This window comes from Sander vitreus, chromosome 15, assembly GCF_031162955.1.
Source record: "Sander vitreus isolate 19-12246 chromosome 15, sanVit1, whole genome shotgun sequence".
NCBI lineage: Eukaryota > Metazoa > Chordata > Actinopteri > Perciformes > Percidae > Sander > Sander vitreus.
In genome coordinates, this window is record NC_135869.1 from 26,133,635 (window position 1) to 26,152,323 (window position 18,689).

The 18,689-nt window shown below is 43.5% G+C and overlaps 1 protein-coding gene across 8 annotated transcripts in view; it reads left to right on the top strand.

Moving 5' to 3' along the window:
• The first annotated feature begins 6,535 nt into the window (after positions 1-6,535).
• LOC144530806 (RNA binding protein fox-1 homolog 2-like) overlaps positions 6,536-18,689 on the top strand; it is a 51,269-nt gene continuing 39,115 nt past the window's right edge. For 7 of the 8 annotated variants that reach the window (XM_078270546.1, XM_078270548.1, XM_078270549.1 and 4 more), the window contains exons 1-2: positions 6,536-7,588; positions 18,512-18,562. In XM_078270546.1, coding sequence (XP_078126672.1) covers positions 7,337-7,588; positions 18,512-18,562 — 303 coding nt within the window. In that variant the 5' untranslated portion in view covers positions 6,536-7,336. The remainder of the gene's footprint in view (positions 7,589-18,511; positions 18,563-18,689) is intronic. The other variant, XM_078270552.1, reaches the window with a different exon arrangement.

The following is an 18,689-nucleotide window of genomic DNA, read 5'->3' on the forward strand; positions in this document are numbered from 1 at the left end:
ACACACACGCACACACACGCACAAGGTAAACAATTCAACAGGATGCATTGCTCCCTTGTAGTAGACACTGTGTGATACACTTTGATTGTATCAGGACTAGCACTTTCATGCAAATTCTGGATTCCTGGCTCTGTTGATTTACAGTGGTGTAAAAAAGTGTTTGCCCCCTTCCTCATTTCCTGTTCCTTTGCATGTTTGTCACACTTAAGTGTTTCGGAACATCAAACCAATTTAAACAATAGTCAAGGACAACACAAGTAAACACAAAATGCAATTTGTAAATGAAGGTGTTAATTATTAAAGGTGAAAAAAAATCCAAACCATCATGGCCCTGTGTGAAAAAGTGATTGCCCCCTAAACCTAATAACTGGTTGGGCCACCCTTAGCAGCAACAACTGCAACCAAGCGTTTGCGATAACGTGCAATGAGGCTTTTACAGCGTCCTGGAGGAATTTTGGCCCACTCATCTTTGCAGAATTGTCCTAATTCAGTTACATTAGAGGGTTTTCGAGCATGAACGGCCCTTTTTTAAGGTCATACCACAACATCTCAATAGGATTCAGGTCAGGACTTTGGCTAGGCCACTCCAAAGTCTTCATTTAGTTTTTTCTTCAGCCATTCGGTGGTGGACTTGCTGGTGTGTTTAGGATCATTGTCCTGCTGCAGAACCCAAGTTCGTTTCAGCTTGAGTACACGAACAGATGGTCGGACATTCTCCTTCAGGATCTCTTGGTAGACAGCAGAATTCATAGTTCCTTTTATCACGGCAAGTCTTCCAGGTCCTGAAGCAGCAAAAACAGCCCCAGACCATCACACTACCACCACCATATTTTACAGTTGGTATAATGTTCTTTTTATGAAATGCAGTGTTCCTTCTACGCCAGATATACTTGGACACACACCTTCCAAAGAGTTCCACTTTTGTCTCATCGGTCCACAGAATGTTGTCCCAAAAGTCTTGGGGATCATGAAGATGTGTTCTGGAGAAATTGAGACAAGCTTTGATGTTCTTTTTGCTCAGCAGTGGTTTTCTCCTTGGAACTCTGCCATGCAGGCCATTTTTGCCCAGTCTTTTCCTGATGGTGGAGGCATGAACGCTGACCTTAACTGAGGCAAGTGAGGCCTGCAGTTCTTTGGACGTTGTTGTGGGGTCTTTGTGACCTCTTGGATGAGTCGTCGCTGCGCTCTTGGGGTAATTTTGGGCGGCTGGCCACTCCTGGGAAGGTTCACCACTGTTCCATGTCTTCGCCATTTGTGGATAATGGCTCTCACTGTGGTTCGCTGGATTCCCAAAGCTTTGGAAATGGCTTTATAACCCTTTCCAGACTGATAGATCTCAATTACTTTCTTTCTCAATTGTTCCTGAATTTCTTTGGGTCTCGGCATGATGTGTAGCTTTTAAGGATCTTCTGGTGGACCTTACTGTGTCAAGCAGCTCCTATTTAAGTGATGCCTTGATTGTGAACAGGTGTGGCAATAATCAGGCCTGGGTGTGGCTAGAGAAATTGAACTCAGGTGTGGACAACCACAGTTATAGTATGTTTTAACAAGGGGGGCAATCACTTTTTCACACAGGGCCATGATGGTTTGGATTTTTTTTCTCCTTTAATAATAAACACCTTCATTTACAAATTGCATTTTGTGTTTACTTGTGTTGTCCTTGACTTTTGTTTAAATTGGTTTGATGTTCCGAAACACTTAAGTGTGACAAACATGCAAAGGAACAGGAAATGAGGAAGGGGGCAAACACTTTTTCACACCACTGTACATATGCTGCTTGTCAACTCATTCAATAATAATAATAATGCATGTAATATAATTCTGTTAAATAAGGGTAAACTACTATAATCAGAAAATGAAAGTGCCAACGCACCCACTTACACTTCCTCTGTATTCTGGAGGTCCTCCCCCTGAACATTTTGAACATTAAACACTTCATTTCCTGCATTCAGGTGAATTTTTATGCACCTATTTCTACATTTTTCTGAATCAATTTATGCTGGAAATATCTTTATGTAAAGGGAAACATAGATTACAATCCAAATATAAAACATAATGGAATATTTAACAGTAAGGCTCTCAGGAAATCTGTATTGCTTTCATCTATTTATTCTCTTTTGGATCAACTTTTCTAAATATATCTGAGTCAGTACTCATGTAGCCTAGCATCATTTACTCCTCCCTTCTCTTTTGCGTCTTTTGTTGAGAAGTAACCTCCTTTAATGTGCATATGACAATTAATCACCTCAGTGATACATGAATTCATTTTAATGGATTAATAAAGCCCTGGACTGTAATATTTCAGATGTGTTTGAGCAATATTTCTGCTCATGTTCAAAACTTTGCGCACATTCAAAATATATCTCATCTGTGCTCTCTGAGATTTGGAGGAGTCGTGATATTTTGAGAAAAATAAAGTGATAATAGGCTATTACAAGAATGAAATCACAATATTTCAGAAAATAATCCACCTGCACCACAGTCTGCTGTGCATGACGTGATTGCTCTATTGTTACAGCGAGAGTGGATGCTAAGCGACGCACAGGTCTGTTTCAGAGCTCCGTGTGGCTGAGGGGGCGCCTAGGATGATCATGTTTAATAAACATGTTTTATTTCGCATGTCATTCTAATTCTATTATTAATGAGAAGTAGACCTAAGGGCGACACGGCGCCCCCAACACATTTGACGCCCTAGGCAATCGCCTAGTTCGCCTATAGCAATCGCCAGCCCTGCTCGGAAAGTGTTGGGGGTTTCCAGAAAACTCAGTTAACACACAAACAAGTTGTTTAACCCCACAGTGAAGGCATCAGCACCATGTGCTAGCTGCTAATTAAAGGGGCACTATGCAGTTTTGGCAACTTCTTTGCTGTTTTCTCTCTTTTTGCTGGCTAGTTTCTCTACAGAGCCCCCCCCCTACAGGTTTCTCTATAGAGTCCCCCCCCCAACAGGTTTCTCTATAGAACTCCCCTATAGGTTTCTCTACAGAGCCCCCCTACAGGTTTCTCTATAGAGCTCCCCAACAGGTTTCTCTACAGAGCCCCCCCTGCAGGTTTCTCTATAGAGCACCCCCCAACAGGTTTCTCTATAGAGCTCCCCAACAGGTTTCTCTATAGAGCCCCCCCCCTATAGGTTTCTCTATAGAGCCCCCCCTACAGGTTTCTCTATAGAGCTCCCCTACAGGTTTCGCTATAGAACCCCCCCCCCTACAGGTTTCTCTATAGAGCTCCCCCTATAGGTTTCTCTATAGAGCTCCCCCTACAGGTTTCGCTATAGAACCCCCCCCACAGGTTTCTCTATAGAGCTCCCCCTACAGGTTTCTCTATAGAGCCCCCCCCTATAGGTTTCTCTATAGAGCTCCCCTACAGGTTTCGCTATAGAACTACAGGTTTCTCTATAGAGCTCCCCCTACAGGTTTCGCTATAGAACCCCCCCCCCTACAGGTTTCTCTATAGAGCCCCCCCCCCATACAGGTTTCTCTATAGAGCTCCCCTACAGGTTTCGCTATAGAACCCCCCCTACAGGTTTCTCTATAGAGCCCCCCCCCCATCCAGGTTTCTCTATAGAGCTCCCCCTACAGGTTTCTCTATAGAGCCCCCCTATAGGTTTCTCTATAGAGCTCCCCTACAGGTTTCTCTATAGAACCCCCCTACAGGTTTCTCTATAGAGCTCCCCCTACAGGTTTCTCTATAGAACCCCCCTACAGGTTTCTCTATAGAGCCCCCCCCCCATACAGATTTCTCTATAGAACCCCCCTACAGGTTTCTCTATAGAGCCCCCCCCCCATACAGATTTCTCTATAGAGCTCCCCCTACAGGTTTCTCTATAGAGCTCCCCTACAGGTTTCTCTATAGAACCCCCCCCTACAGGTTTCTCTATAGAGCTCCTATACAGGTTTCTCTATAGAGCTCCCCCTGCAGGTTTCTCTATAGAACCCCCCTACAGGTTTCTCTATAGAGCCCCCCCCCTACAGCTCCTATGTTTACTTGTGTCTGACTCCTCTCTCGGCCAGTCTGCTGTTTCCTCTTTCTCTGTTCCTCCAACAATGCTTTCCTAGCTTTCTGCTTCTTTCTGCCATTACGATAGTGTGAAAAACTCCATCGCTACCTTGTTCTTATAGCTAGCCGGTTCCTGTATGTGTGCAGTGCCGTGAATACTTCCTGACGCTGAGGCCGGCGGGCAAGTTTTTTTTTTGCAGGGTGGTAGGGGAAGAACCCGCCCTACTCTCCCTCTGAATGGCTAGTACTCGTTGCCTGCTCTGGTGGGATTGGTTATGTTTAGGCAAGAGGAGTGGGATTGGTTATGGTTATGGTAAGAATGTCAGGGTTAGCCAATCAGGGATGAGTTCCCTAATGAATATTCATGAGTCTTCCCCTACCACCCTGCAAAAAAACAACTCGCAAAAAAAAAGCTGCAAGGGTGGTTTTTCTCACAGGCGCTAGGAGGAAGCGAGACGACCACCATTCAACTCTAAAAAAGTCATATAACCATTCCAATGACTCCAAAGCTGTTCACTTAAGGTAAATTAAGCTAAAAACAAACTGCATAGTTCCCCTTTAAGTTAGCTTGCAAGCTGTAAAACAGTGACCTGCACACATCTATGTAACCAAGATATATGGAAGGTGAAAGTAGATACCTCAAACACACTCATTTGTCTTTAAAATCAGCAAAGTAGTGTGTGTGCCTTCTTCTAGGCCTGCAACTTGATTATTGTCATTATCCATTCAGCTGCTGATTATTTCCTGGATTAATCATTTGTCTATAAAATAGTAATGGCAAATAGTGGGGAATGCCCATCACCATTTCCCAGAGCCTAGCATCTAAAACCCAAAGATAATATGATAAAATGACTGAAATGGTTAATCATTTATCAAACTAACAGCTCTAAACTAAACACTGTGGAGGCTGGGTGACATCTCTGAAAAACTTGTTTATGGAAGTGGAGGTGTTACTGACCTGTTACTGACCTGGTGTGCACAAATTAATTGTGCAAAAAAAAAAAAAAAAACACACACTAAAGGACGTATGCTACCAGTATATATATATATCTATTAAAGTGAGACTACAGGAACTGTAGAAGAGATACACAGCTCCACTATAAAATACAGATGTTCCTACAGATACCATGGTGTATTCTTCACATCCAATTTCTTTTCATGACCTGTGAGGTCTGTGGCTGTGTAAAAGAGAGTAATGGCTTCTGCGAGCTCTCACTGCAGCCTCCGTCAGTGAAACAGGCGGCTTTGTGGAGTGATGCGACCTCACCTGTCGTCCATCATTGCAGGTTCAGTGGGTGGCGGAAGGACAGGTAGCAGGACAGAGAGACAGAGGTTGATAGAGTGAGTGACTCAGAGGGAGAGAAAGAAAAAGCACACACACAATACACTACGCCCTTAGCCTCTCATATGCACACACAAACACACACATTTACACCTCGATACATCGACAGTCGGCTTAAAGTGACAGCAATCATCTTTTTCGGAGGCAGGCAGGTGAAGTGAGAATTCAATGCAGATTGTATCACATAGGTGTGTGTGTGTGTGTGTGTGTGTGTGTGACAGCAAATACACAGCATTACTCTCTTTAATGTATTCCCCTTCCTCTCTCAGTTAGTGCACCTTTGCAACTATAACCTTTCAACACAACAGCAGCCGTATTTGATTAGTGTTGCTTTTTTCATGAATTATATGACAACGATTTCACAAGAGAGTGGTGATTTTTCTTCTTTCAAGATGGAAATGTCCTTCCCTTCAGGCGCTCTGTCATGTAAGACCCACCAGGGGGCGCAAACACATTAAAAAAAACACATGACTGTACTGTATTCATTCCTTCAAAATAATCCAACTCAGAGACTGCTGATTATGAAATTATGAATTATATTATATTTCCGTCCTTGAAACCTTTGGTTATTAGGTGGGTTTATTTTAGTTAACTTAGCCATGCTCCAGAAATACACAGACAAACTAAATATAATTTATGGTATAATATATTTCTGTATAATGTCTTGAACAATTGGGATTTCAACTCTCATGCAAATAGCCTATATTAAATAATTTCTAAATTTTACAATCCATTGTGTGAATGTAAAGACATTAGAGACATTGTATGATACTGCGTTTGCAGACCTTTGGATGTTTTAATATATATATATATATATATATATATATATATATATATATATATATATATATATATATATATATATATATATATATATGTATATATATATGATCCTTCCTCTGCTTATGTACGTAACATATACACGCGTATGAAAAAATTGTCCTGTGGTAAAATTTAGTTTTTATTTTAAATATTTTTTATGTGACTTTTGTCCGTCTTGTTTGTAGACATTTTTTTTTTAATATACTTCCATTATTCCGCCATAATTAGTAGTACACCTTTTAGCAGTGTTATTATGGAGCAGCAAAACATTAACATCTTCATTCTAATTCGGCTAAACATTGAAATGCGTGAGGCTAAAAGGAGGAGGGGGAGCTCTGACGGCGGTGGTGGGAAGTAGGGAAAAGAAGGAGAAGACAGAGGAAACGCAGACCTCAGACCAGCCCACTTCGCCTCACTGTCCTTTCTCTCTGTTCCCGGTGTCCTTAGACAAATCTGACCGCGGATCAGCAGCACTCGGGTTCCCTCTACACTCAGTCGCACCAACTGGGACTCCAGAGGAAATCGTGTTCGTCGTCAGCCAAGTCCGCACGCTCAACTCAAGACACATCCATAGCAGACCACGGCGAAGGGAACGGGCGGTGTGACGAGAAGGGACTAAAAACCAACTGCTGGTAGAAACAACAGAGGGGTTTAATGCAAAAACACATTTAGCGGCGAGAGGAGAGAAGACTGCCTGCTCCAAGGAGAAGTAGTAACCGACGCGAAGCTAATTTCCAACATTTTCTATTATTGGCTGCGAGAGTGTGCTCTCCCCAGCCACATTTATAAAGAGAGCTAGCGGAATGTAATGCTAGCAAGCTAGCTAATGTTAGCTAGCTAATTAGCTTGTTAGGCATCCAAGAGTCGGACGTGATCTTTATTAAAATAGGTCACGGTTAGGCGTCGTTGTACTTTTTTTTGGGGGGGGAAAACAGCTGTACGTAATTTGCTTTGTCCAGAATCCTGGCATGGTCATAATGTTCTGCCTCGAATAGCTAACGCCAAGTTAGACAATAAACAGGACCAGCTGCCAATATTGATGTAAACCAGTATTATCCGTCTACGCTTTTTTGGGAAAAGCCAAATCCTTTGTCAATATCGAGCTGTGGACAAATCAAACGGAAAAGGCAAAGGTACAAAATACAAGACTTTTGACTGGTGACTGTCTGCCGTCCAATGTTAATGTCGACCGACGTTGCATCTATAATGATACCCGTTAGTCGGGGAATAATGGAAAGAGACATTGATACAACAGCCGGACCTCTTGCAAACGCGGCCGGGGGTCCAGCAGCTGTCCGGGGGATGAAGCGAGGAGACCCGGCGGAGCCCGACGCTCAAACAGCCGCTGCCCTGACGGACTTAGCCGGGGCGGAGTGCAAAAGACCCAGGATAGACGGAACCGGGAGTGTTGTTGGTGATATTGGACAGGTAAGAATGCAACGCAAACACGTACAGTATCTACATCTGTAAGTACATGTGTAACAAAGTACCATCTGCCGCCCCCTTTCTTTTTCTTCTTCAGTGAAAGCTTTTGTTCCCAAGCATCAGCAGGGAATGATGATAATGTTTTGACAGGCCCCCCTTTCTTTCTCCTAATTTACAATATAATCATGCATCATTGCAGCAAATAGAAAACGCTTCAATTGAAGCTACATGCAAGATTTATGAATTAACACAGAAGTGTGACGATAGTAAAATGGGGATTGCTGCTGTGCCCCTGGAGCTGCTCAGTAAGAGGGAACATGACCAAGCCAGACAAAGGTAATATGATACAGGCTCCATTGCTATGACAGGCAGCACAGCAAAGATCAGACCCATTCATCATGCCTGTCTTACGGAAAGTAAGCCAGTGCTTACTCCCACTGTATTTTTTTTATTGACATGGATGAAATCACTCAGAACTGTGATGATGATTTACAGTGAGTCATGGCATCAAATCCTGATACACACAGCATGTGCCATTTATCGCTCCATGCCCCCCTGATTGTTGCTAGGTGTTAAAAGAGAGAGGCAGACGGGGATTGGGGGAGGGGTCACCACAGTGAAAGACAAAGACCAGAGCCTTTTGGTGTAGGCTGAAGGAACAAGGGGGGCCCTCCTTAATATGGGTCTTCCCTGCTTTCATGACTTGACTGCTGAGACAGCATCAGGAACCATTCCTGCCTCTGCTGGACTAATCTGTGTATATTACAGTAAACCAGAGGACTGCCGCCGAGGCACGGGGTGCACTGACTGAATCTATTACTATTTATTTCTGTCACTCTCTTTCTCTCTCATAAACACATGCACTGCGTATCATTCTCACACCCACACGCATATGCTTTGAAGTGTCCATAATCCAACAGCAGAAGGGAACATTTTTAGCTGACGTCTGTTGTTTTAATCCTGGGGGAAACAGCACTAACGGTAGTCGAAGGGCAGGCGGACATGGTTTGAGGTCATCTGCAGGTAATTGAATCCAGGGGAACTGGTAAAATACTTTAAATGGTCTGTGCGGCTGACCTGCTGCAATGACAAATAGGTCCCGCGTAATGCCGTGATGCTCGGCGAGCTTCACAGAGGACGGATGCTGATGATGGGGAAAGGTTATAGCCCGCCGGGCAAAGATGATGTGACAATGAGCAGCGTGGCATGGGGAGGATTCTCGCTGCAAATCAGTTGTATTGATCGCTGGGCGCGGGGGGGGGTCAGGCTGTAAAATAGGAGGGAGAGGAGCAGACACGGGGAGGGAGGGAGAGTTGATGGATGAATGTAAAGTGATCATTGGATCCACATAGGAAGAGTGAGGGGGGGGGGGCAAGGAAGTGGACGACAAGGAGCAATAAAAAAGTGAATGGAGAGAAAGGAGACTCGGGATGTGGCTAGCACTGCAACGTTTAGTCGATTGGCAGAAATATAATTGCCAACTATTTTGATATTGACTAATCAACTAGCTGTTAGTTGCAAAAATGGCAGAAAATGCTGTTTTCAGCCTCACAAATATGGAGATTTCCTGCTTTTACTATGTTTTATGTCATATTAAATTGAATCTTTTTGGGTTTTCGACTGACAAATGCAACACTACATTTAATGACACGATCACCTTGGACTTTGAGAAACTGGGATGGACATTTTCCACAATTTTTTCTCTCACATTTTCTTTAACCAAGCGATTAATCAAGAAAATTATGCAGATTGTACGATAATGAAAATAATTGTTGGTTGCAGCCATAGATGTGGCCTTGGTGGATAGATTGATGTAGGGGAGAAATAAATAGGATGGAAGCAAGGAGAGAGCAGACAGAAAGGAAACCGGAGCCATTAGTCTGCATCCATCAGGGACCATGATAAAGGATGAGAGGGACGTGATGGATGGCAGGAATGACACCATGAGATAAGCAGGAGGATTGGCTCTGAATGATCAATGGTTGAAAAACACTTTATGCAATGGGTAAATAATAAAAAAAAAAGGAAAATGACATTGGAGGCTAATGCAGTCATGGTAGTTGCACGGCAGTGTCTCACTGAGGCTGCTCGAGGGTGAAGAAGAGGAGTTCATTGGCTGCTCCTTGACTGAATGCACCCAACAATTACCATAGTATTCCCATTGAAAGGAGGTAGTGGATTGCTGACCTTCCAGGTTGACTGTAAATCAGGACTGTAATAATAAATGAGAGTGCCAGCTCCCCTCCCTTTGTTGCTCCTGCTCTCCTCCCCCGCTCTGCCTCATACAAACTGCAGGACACCCCCCCGCTCCCCTCTAGCTGTCCTCTGATTTCTCCCCCAAGCATATTTCCAGATTGCTAATTGACTCCTGGTTCACACAGGCTTTCAGTGTGCTCCCCCCCGTCCGCTCTTTCTCTCTGCTGTCCCACCAACCCCCTGCCATCTTTGATCCGTTCTCGGTCCATCTCCCATCACTCAAGTCTATATGCCCCCCCCCCACTCCACCTCTGTCTCATCGCTTCTTGTCCTCCCCGTCTCCTTCTTGTCTCGTCCCTCTTCTATCTCTTTTCATCCCACTCTCTGTAGTATTGATGCCTCCCCTTGAGGCAGTGCTGTGGTCCACTCAGATGCAGGGGAAGTACAGTTTATAACTCCCTCACGGCCCTGTCTCTCTCTCTGTTTCGGAGAGCCGATTTGTCCTATCGTTGGCTGTAAAGAGGCTTTGTGTTGCACTAACTAGATCAAAGCTCATTTAGGAGAGGGCATTAACCAGACTGATCGCTTTAACGGGCCAGAGCAAAGGCAGGGGAGGCCAGGCAAGGGAGGGTTGATATAAACGGTCAGATCATATCCTACAGACTGGTTTGGTACAGATCCTCGCAAAAATCACACTGTTATCATTTTGGTTGCACAATGCTCACCATAAGCAGTTTTCACTGAGTGTTGCTTGTTTCTGTAGAACACTTGCGTAGAATTGTTTTTTGAGGAGCCCAATGAGAAATGTAGTCGGTCATATTGGTTGCTAATGAAAAATAACCATTTGACCTGGAAAACAGGTGGGGCTGTACTGAATAGTTTCTACTGTAGTACTTCATTCATATCGTTGACGTTCAAATGCAGCACAGTATACTATTATTAATATTATACTATTTGTAGTAGGGCTGCACAGTATATTGGTTTTTTATCGTCATCGCAATATCAACCGCCGCAATAATCATATCGCGAAAAACACTCAAGATTTCCTGTGTTGGTTGAAAGAAACTATCCGCAAAAAACTGTGACTGTCATTCTTTTTTTAGTGTTGCCTTTTGTATTCAATTCCATCTTTTATTTGCGTGCTAAAAGAAGTTTGGTAATTATATCCTTTCATTTGTTTTAAATCAACAAGCAATTTGTTGTGTTTTAGCAGAATACTGAAAGCAGCAGAAAGCTGAGTCGGTACAGCCATAAAGACACATTCAAGGATTCTCTTGAGACATGTCTTGACTATTTGTTTGTTTTGAAGCAACGCTCGAGAACTTTTTGTACCTTAAAATAATGTTTCCAAAATCGTTTCAGTGGTTTCATCAACTCGTAACATTGTGAACGGCACTTCTGCATTCACTTTGCGTCCCTCTATCGGCTAAAACCGCACTATGCAAGTTTGCCAGATCTGGTAGCGGATCTGTAGTTCGAATGAGACATAATGGGACGATTCCTCTTCCAACCTGTAGGGGGACCGAAGAGGAAAAGTGATCTAGTATTGCTTTAAGTAAACTGTACCCAAAATTGAAAATAGTTTTCGCTATTAAATGTACAAAATGTCATTGTCTCGGATGTTCTCCTTTTGCTTTAAAGTCTCTCTCTCTATCTATATCTATCTATCTATCTATATATATATATAATGTAATCAAATAAAAGTGATTTCTATATTAAGAAATCACTTTTATTTGACTAGTTGGACAAACTGTACAACATGTTTTAGGCTTAAACATTGCAACATTACAAACCAATGAAAAGAGTCATTGCTTGATGTCCCTAATCATTGACTGTAAAATAACAAGGTAAAATGCTGTTGCTGCCTTTTATATTTGCCGCTAAGCCCAGCGGTTGCATAGCTACAGCAGTAACCTGCATGTACCCAGAGGGCCTGCTGTATGTGTGTAACTGTCTAAGTGTCCTTCAGAAGTCAGCCGCCTGAATTATTCACGGAATAGAAGAAAAATCCCCAGAAGGGGAAAGAGGCAGACAGGCAGAGCCCGTACTGATGGGTGTTAATATTTGTAACAGAGGGTCGCACCCGATCCTACCTATCCTGACGTCGGGCTCTCTACTGCTGTTTAATGAGTGCTGTTAAACTTTGAGCGGTAGCACAGGGGGAAAGTCACCCTTGACTTTTGAACCGGGAACGATAAGCTAAAAGTTCTCCACATAAAGTTGCTCAACTAATATTTTCTCTCTCTCGGTCTCTCTCTTTCTCTCTCTCTGTGCGTGTTCAGTTCAATTCACCGTGCTTTATTGTGCAATGGCCGTATTGTCGAAGCATAAAGACATAATCAGATTGAAGAAAAAAGGAGGAACGGAACCATACAAAGAAAGAAGAAAATAGAACAGAGCTCTCTCTATATATATATATCTCTCTATCTCTCTATCTATCTATATATATATATATATATATATATATATATATATATATATATATATATATATATATATATATACATACATACATACATACATACATATATATATATATATATATATACTATATATATATATATATATATATATATATATATATATCTTGTTCTCTCTCTGTACTCTTGTAAAGCACACTGGTTTCAGCTCCTTAACATGACACTTGCATGTTAACTCTCCCTTTATGGTCATCATGTCACCACTCCCCCACCCTCCCCAAGGCTGCCCCCAAACTGTCACATGTGCTCCCATCTCCTCCCACAGACACACACACACAGAGTGAAATGTCAATTCAGTGTTTCCCTTACATGGGGGTCATCTGTGATGCACTGCCACAGTGTTGTCACAGCTGCCACACTGTCATGGATATGGAAAATTCAGTAGTGAAATATACCAGGATCCATTAAGTTGTGTGTGAGATGTAGGGCTGTGTAATTAATCGAATTTTGATCGTGATTTTGGCTCCTAACGGTCACAAAAACAATGTGATCGAGAAAAAAACCTAAACAAAACTCTTATTTTGTCTTGCGTTTTGAATGACTCATACACTTTCCCCCTGACTTCGAGGGCTAAACTCGCTCCTAAACGACCGGTATCTACCGGACCGAATTGCAACGTAGATTTCGGTGCCAATTAAATGCCTTTTGCGCTGCTCTCTGATGCTCTGAAACAGACGTTAGAGGCAACGTGACGCTAGTTAACACTTCACTTGACAGCAGGTAACGTTAGCCTACCGTTAGCTAGCAGCTGGATTAAACACGGTTAAAATGCTGACAGCTAAACGGTGTAAAGGGTGACTGTATTTCAATGTAGAGGATTCCAACAGCTGGACGTTAAGCAGTCTGCAGCTGCTGTTGTCAGAAAAACAACACAGACGTTTGTTCACTTGAAACTAGTAAGCCTCGTGGTACATTCAAAGTTATTGTAAAATACCCTATTTTTTTAAGCATCGGTTTAGGCACTGGTTTTAAAAGTATCATTTTAGCACCGGTATCGGGGGGGAAAAAACGATACCCAACCCTATTTATATGTGAAAATATGTTGGCCCTTATACACGCTAAAAGTATTGCTTTGGAGAATGGAGTCTGGTAGGTTTAGGGCTAGCGATTTCAGAGCTGTTTTTGGTTAAACAGAAAGGTCTCAAAGAGGTTATAAAGGTCTATCTCTGAAGGGATCCTTTCCATAATGTTGTCTGACACTTAGAATAATAATCTGTGAAGGTACAAGTTGGCCAATTGCCCTGTTAACTTACATTGTAGCTTGTTTCGCCACTGCCGGCGGAAGGAAAATAGGGTCTAGGTTGAAAAACAACGGTAGTTACCCTTTAAGGTCAGCCATGTGTAATGGCCGTTTTACAGTAACCGCAGCCAAGCTGACGCGCGCCATCGTGACGTCAAAATGATGTAGATCTTGCCAGCGCGCGAGCAGAGGTCGCGCACTACTTTTTTTTTTTCTCCCAGCGCCGACAAAGTGGAAACAGGAAGCCTGAACGATCTCGAGGGTAACCGGATGCCAGGACTCTCAGAGTGACTACAAGTCTCTCTTGTAAACTTACTGGGTTAAGATGCAGCTTATTGGTGCAAGTCTAAGTTTTCACTTTTAAAGCAACACCAAAGATTCTTTTGTACCTTTTTAAAATAATGTTTCCAAAATCGTTTCAGTGGTTTCATCAACTCGTAACATTGTGAACGGCACTTCTGCATTCACTTTGCGTCCCTCTATCGGCTAAAACCGCACTATGCAAGTTTGCCAGATCTGGTAGCGGATCTGTAGTTCGAATGAGACATAATGGGACGATTCCTCTTCCAACCTGTAGGGGGACCGAAGAGGAAAAGTGCTTTGGTGTTGCTTTAAAATAAAACACAATTTTTAGTTCATGATTAATTACTGGCATGGAAGTAATTCAGACATTCTTACTCACAGCAAAAGATGTTTATTCCACAAAGGACACGTGATTGAAATTATCTGTCGTTGTATCTGTACGAGCTGAGTGGAAGCTATGTTGCAGTGAGTGAACTGCAACATAGCTTCCATAGCTACAAGTGCGATGGTAATGTTTTTTTCTTCTTCTCAGAAGCATTATGAAAACAATGCAGAGGGGAATGTCTGCTGTCGTATGTAAGTAGAGGGTGCTAAACATAGGCCAACACATCAGCACCTGCATAATTCGTAACTCCAGGTTGTCTGTTGTTATTCAAAGGCCACACAGTCAACAGAGGGGAGACAGCCATTAATAAAGCCATCCAGCAAACGCCCCACAGCCACATGTTTTGTTACTGTCAGATTGGAAAAAAAAACTAACTTGCATCCTGTTCATATCAGAGGTGTCTCCTACTCTTTTAGAAAGTACATCAACTTTAACTAAAAAAGGATAAGCTTTAGCTTTCCAATGTGGGCAGATTTTAGGTCTTGTCTTTAAAAAAAGGGCTCTCAGTGCGAGTGGATACGCTGCAATCCATCTTAATTGTCATTTATAACCTCGTCATTTGGCTTTGATACCTTTTTCATCTCCATTCTTTCCCAGTCAGTTGTGATTGGTTGTCCTCATCATCTTGCTGATGATATTGGGCCTAAGATTGCAGAATCTCAAGGTGTTACACTTGATGAATGAAATGTTTTTTTGTGTGTTCTCAAAACCTGTGATGTTAGCGGGGCTGTTAAAAGTAATTTGATCTGGGCGCCTGAGTAGCTCACCTGGTAGAGCAGGCGCCCATATATAGAGGTTTACTCCTCGACGCAGCGGCTGCAGGTTCAATTCCACCTTGCGGCCCTTTGCTGCATGTCATCTCCCCTTTCATGTCTTCAGCTGTCGTATATAAATAGAGGCCTAAAATGCCCCAAAAAAGAATCTTTAAAAAAAGTAATTTGACCTGATTCTGACTCCTGGTTCTCCTTCACACCACCTGTCTTGTCACGATTTTGGGTAATGATGTGCTGTTGGTAGCAGGTGGGGTTTTTCGTACATGAATTGATATGATTGGGACCATGATAAAGCCAAACCTTGGCACAAACCACATCCTCAGGCTGTTCTGTTAGGGTCCACTGGATGTCTGCAGCAGCCCCCTTAATTACTCCGCCCCCCTCCTCCCTCTGTCACCCCCCCCCCCAACACACCATCTGTTGACCTCATGTCATTTTGCCTTCGTTCACCACTGCTGCTCCTTTTTCTTGTCCTGCTCCTACCCATTTGCTCCAGCAACTCTTTTCCTTCTCCTAAAATAGCAAGTTGGAGAGAGTGAAAATAAACAGGAGAGACGCCCTTCAGTTTGGCCCTCCGTGGAGTCAAAGAGGGGGACAGAGAGCGCGTGAGAGAGAGAGAGAGTTTGTGTGTGTGTGACTGGTTTTCTGTGCTTTTGCTGATCCCTGCCAGTGCAGTCTGAATCCCTCACAGTCAGCCAGCCGGCGCCTTCAAAGGCTCCTCCTCACTCACAAACTATATGGAATTGACTTAATGGAAACGTGCAGAAGTGCAGTACGGAAAGCCTAGCTTTCCACCCGGACAGGCTTAGTGCGGCATGAAAAAGTATGGCAGGCATAAATGAGGGTGTCTTTTGTATACTTTCAGCATACGCAGACATGTGGTATACTTAAAAGTGTGTGTGTGTGTGTGTGTGTGTGTGTGTGTGTTTGTGTGTAAGAAGTCTCTTGAGTACTAGGTATCAAGTTCAGAGGCCCAATCCCCTCCCCCTTCCCTTAAGAAAATATAAATCACATGGCATTCCTCACTTATGACTCATTGTCTCCATTTTGCAAGTGTTTTAATGCTTTATATTTCTCTCCCTTTCTTGGCTTTGGTCGTCTTATTCCCCACATTCCTCCACCTCGTGTGTGTGTGTGTGTGTGTGTGTGTGTGCCCTTATTTTCATTCTGTTCCTTCTTTTCTTCTTTCTTTCTCCTCTGTCCAATCCCCATCCATCCACCCTGCTCCCTCCCTCCGTCTTCTCTCGCAGACAGATTGATTCCAGATGTTGCTAAACTCTACCCTACTCTCTCCCTCCTCCTGCTCTTGTACGTAAACTCCTCCACCTCCTCCTTTCTTTCTTCTTTCCACTCTGTCCACGGTAGAACCAACAGTGACTCTATAATTTGATGATTGAGTATAATTTTGGTTTAGATTTCACTGACATTCCAGTTTTCCTCCCAGTTCATGTAGCTAATGCAGCGCCTTCACCCTCACTTGGACTGAAAATGGGATTCTGTGACTGATTCTCAGCATTTGAATCACCTGCAATTGCATGTATTGCGCTGTAATACAGCTAAATTATCACATTTCCTCAGCTGTTTTGGTGGCCCACCACCACTGAGGACAAACGGCTCCACTTTTCGGTGCACTGAAAGTCCTATGCAGTGCAGTCCTATTTGAAATGCAGTTCAGTACTCCCAACATGCATCTTTTTTTATTTAGAATAGGAAGAGCTTTCTCATTGCCGTTGACATTGCCCAAGGCTTTGTAGACTTGAGATTTTGTTCTGAACAGCTCCCCTATACCGCCTTTCCATCTGTGCCGTGGTGAGCACCAGCAGCTTCTTACAGTATTTTTTGCGGATCATAAGCCCGTCCATTCCCCTGTAATTGCGGAGCACCAAGGAGAGTGTTCCCCCTGGGGACGAGGCACGAGGGGGAAATTGGTTCCAGATGAAACAGGAAGTGGAGAGTGGAGACAAAGAAAGGGCTGTTTTAGACAGGGGAAAGGGAGGACGGCCCCCCGAGTCTGGACACAAATACACACAGAGTCAGAGAAAAGAAAAGTTTTATTTCTCATTCTTACCTATTCTTTACATGGGAGCCCTTTTTATAAACCTCATGCTCTCATTCCCCCTTGGCTCCCCTCTAGTCTAGACACTCGTTCATTCATCCACACATCATCGCCACATCTGTGTTTTTTTTCATCTTAGCCAACACATCTCCAAGTCCTAGTCTGATATAAGCCAGCTCTTCGGGATCTGCTTTGATAGCCCTTTGTCCGTATGTTTAGGCAAACGGTGTGTCACTCCGCTGTCACCCCCGTCTCAGACACTTGCCCCTGATTGGCTGGATGAATGCTATCAGGAAGTGATTCCCGCAGGAGGCAGCTCGAGGTCAGGGCCAGGAGGTTAAAACTCTGTTGACACTCTTCAGAAGCCAAATCTTCCCTTCTCGTTGCTGTGGCATTACACGGCCCACACTCGAGCTGTTTGCTGAACAGCCGAGGGGCAGCACGTGGATTCAAAACATGTCGTCTGCTCCTCGGTCCTGCCGATTAAATGTGATGAAAACATCAGCAGTTCTATTGGAACACCACCCCACCCCTCCAACACACACACACACACACGTGTACATACACACGCGCACATCTTTCTTTCACCCCCTCAGACCTTCTCTCCCCTTCCCCTCCCCCCTCCTCGCCTTGTGAGACTCATGCCTCCCGGAGAGCAGAGGCATGAGTCTCACTAGGCGGTCATGTTTTCTCTGCGAGGCACGCCAGCAGGCTAGACTTTGCCGGTGTCATCTCTCTTTCTCTGCTGTCAAAATATCATCGTTTTTGGTTAACTCCCCCCCCCCCCAATGTTCCAGTCCTCCTCCTGCTCCCCCTCTTTGTCTTTTCTTTCGCCGCCTCCTCACCCTCACTTAGCTGTGCAGCAAACAATGGCTGCCGTCGCTGGGGCAAAAATGACGGGGCTCAAATAATAGTTGGAGAGAAAAGAGAGGGAGACAGAAATAATCTAATTAAAAGTAATTACGGAGCAATTAGCCACAACACTGGTTTCTGGGGTTGGGTGGGGGGACCTCACCCTCTGCTGGTGGATTTTGATTGGTTCGTATGGCTGGAGATGAAAGCTCTGCCGTTGTGGTTCACCAGTCACAGCTTCCACGCAGACTGCAGTTAACTTTTAACTTCATTCACTCCTCTGTTTTTTCCCTACAGCCAAGTGTCTTCTGTCCTCGTTTGAACTTTATTTATTTTTTTATAACCGAGGGTGTTGAAAAACACTAGCACTGTAGCAATGTTTGGAGATTGTTTTAAGGTTTTTAAAATAGTTTGAATAGTCGTGAGTTGTGCTTTTAGATTATAGAGACCGGTGATAATAATACCTCTCGCTTAATATATATTTTTCTCTAGGTTCTTTGAAAACAAGCTAGGTGGAGATTTTTGTCTAAGTGCATCTCACCCGAAATATCAAGCTTTTGGTCTTGTTATGCTGCATTCACTCATTTTTCAAAAGCCAAGCCCCTTAACACCGCTCTCTTCCCTCCTGTTGTCTCTTTCAGAACAATGAGCCTTTAAACCCCGGTTTCCATGGATACCCACCCCACAGTCAGGTAAGAGATTAGTGACGGCTTGCAAAACTTCTGTAACAATAAATCAAAAAAAATAACGCATCACACGGTTCCTTGAGTCACTTGAGATATTTTCAGCCACCTAGCCGACTTTGAACAACCATAAATC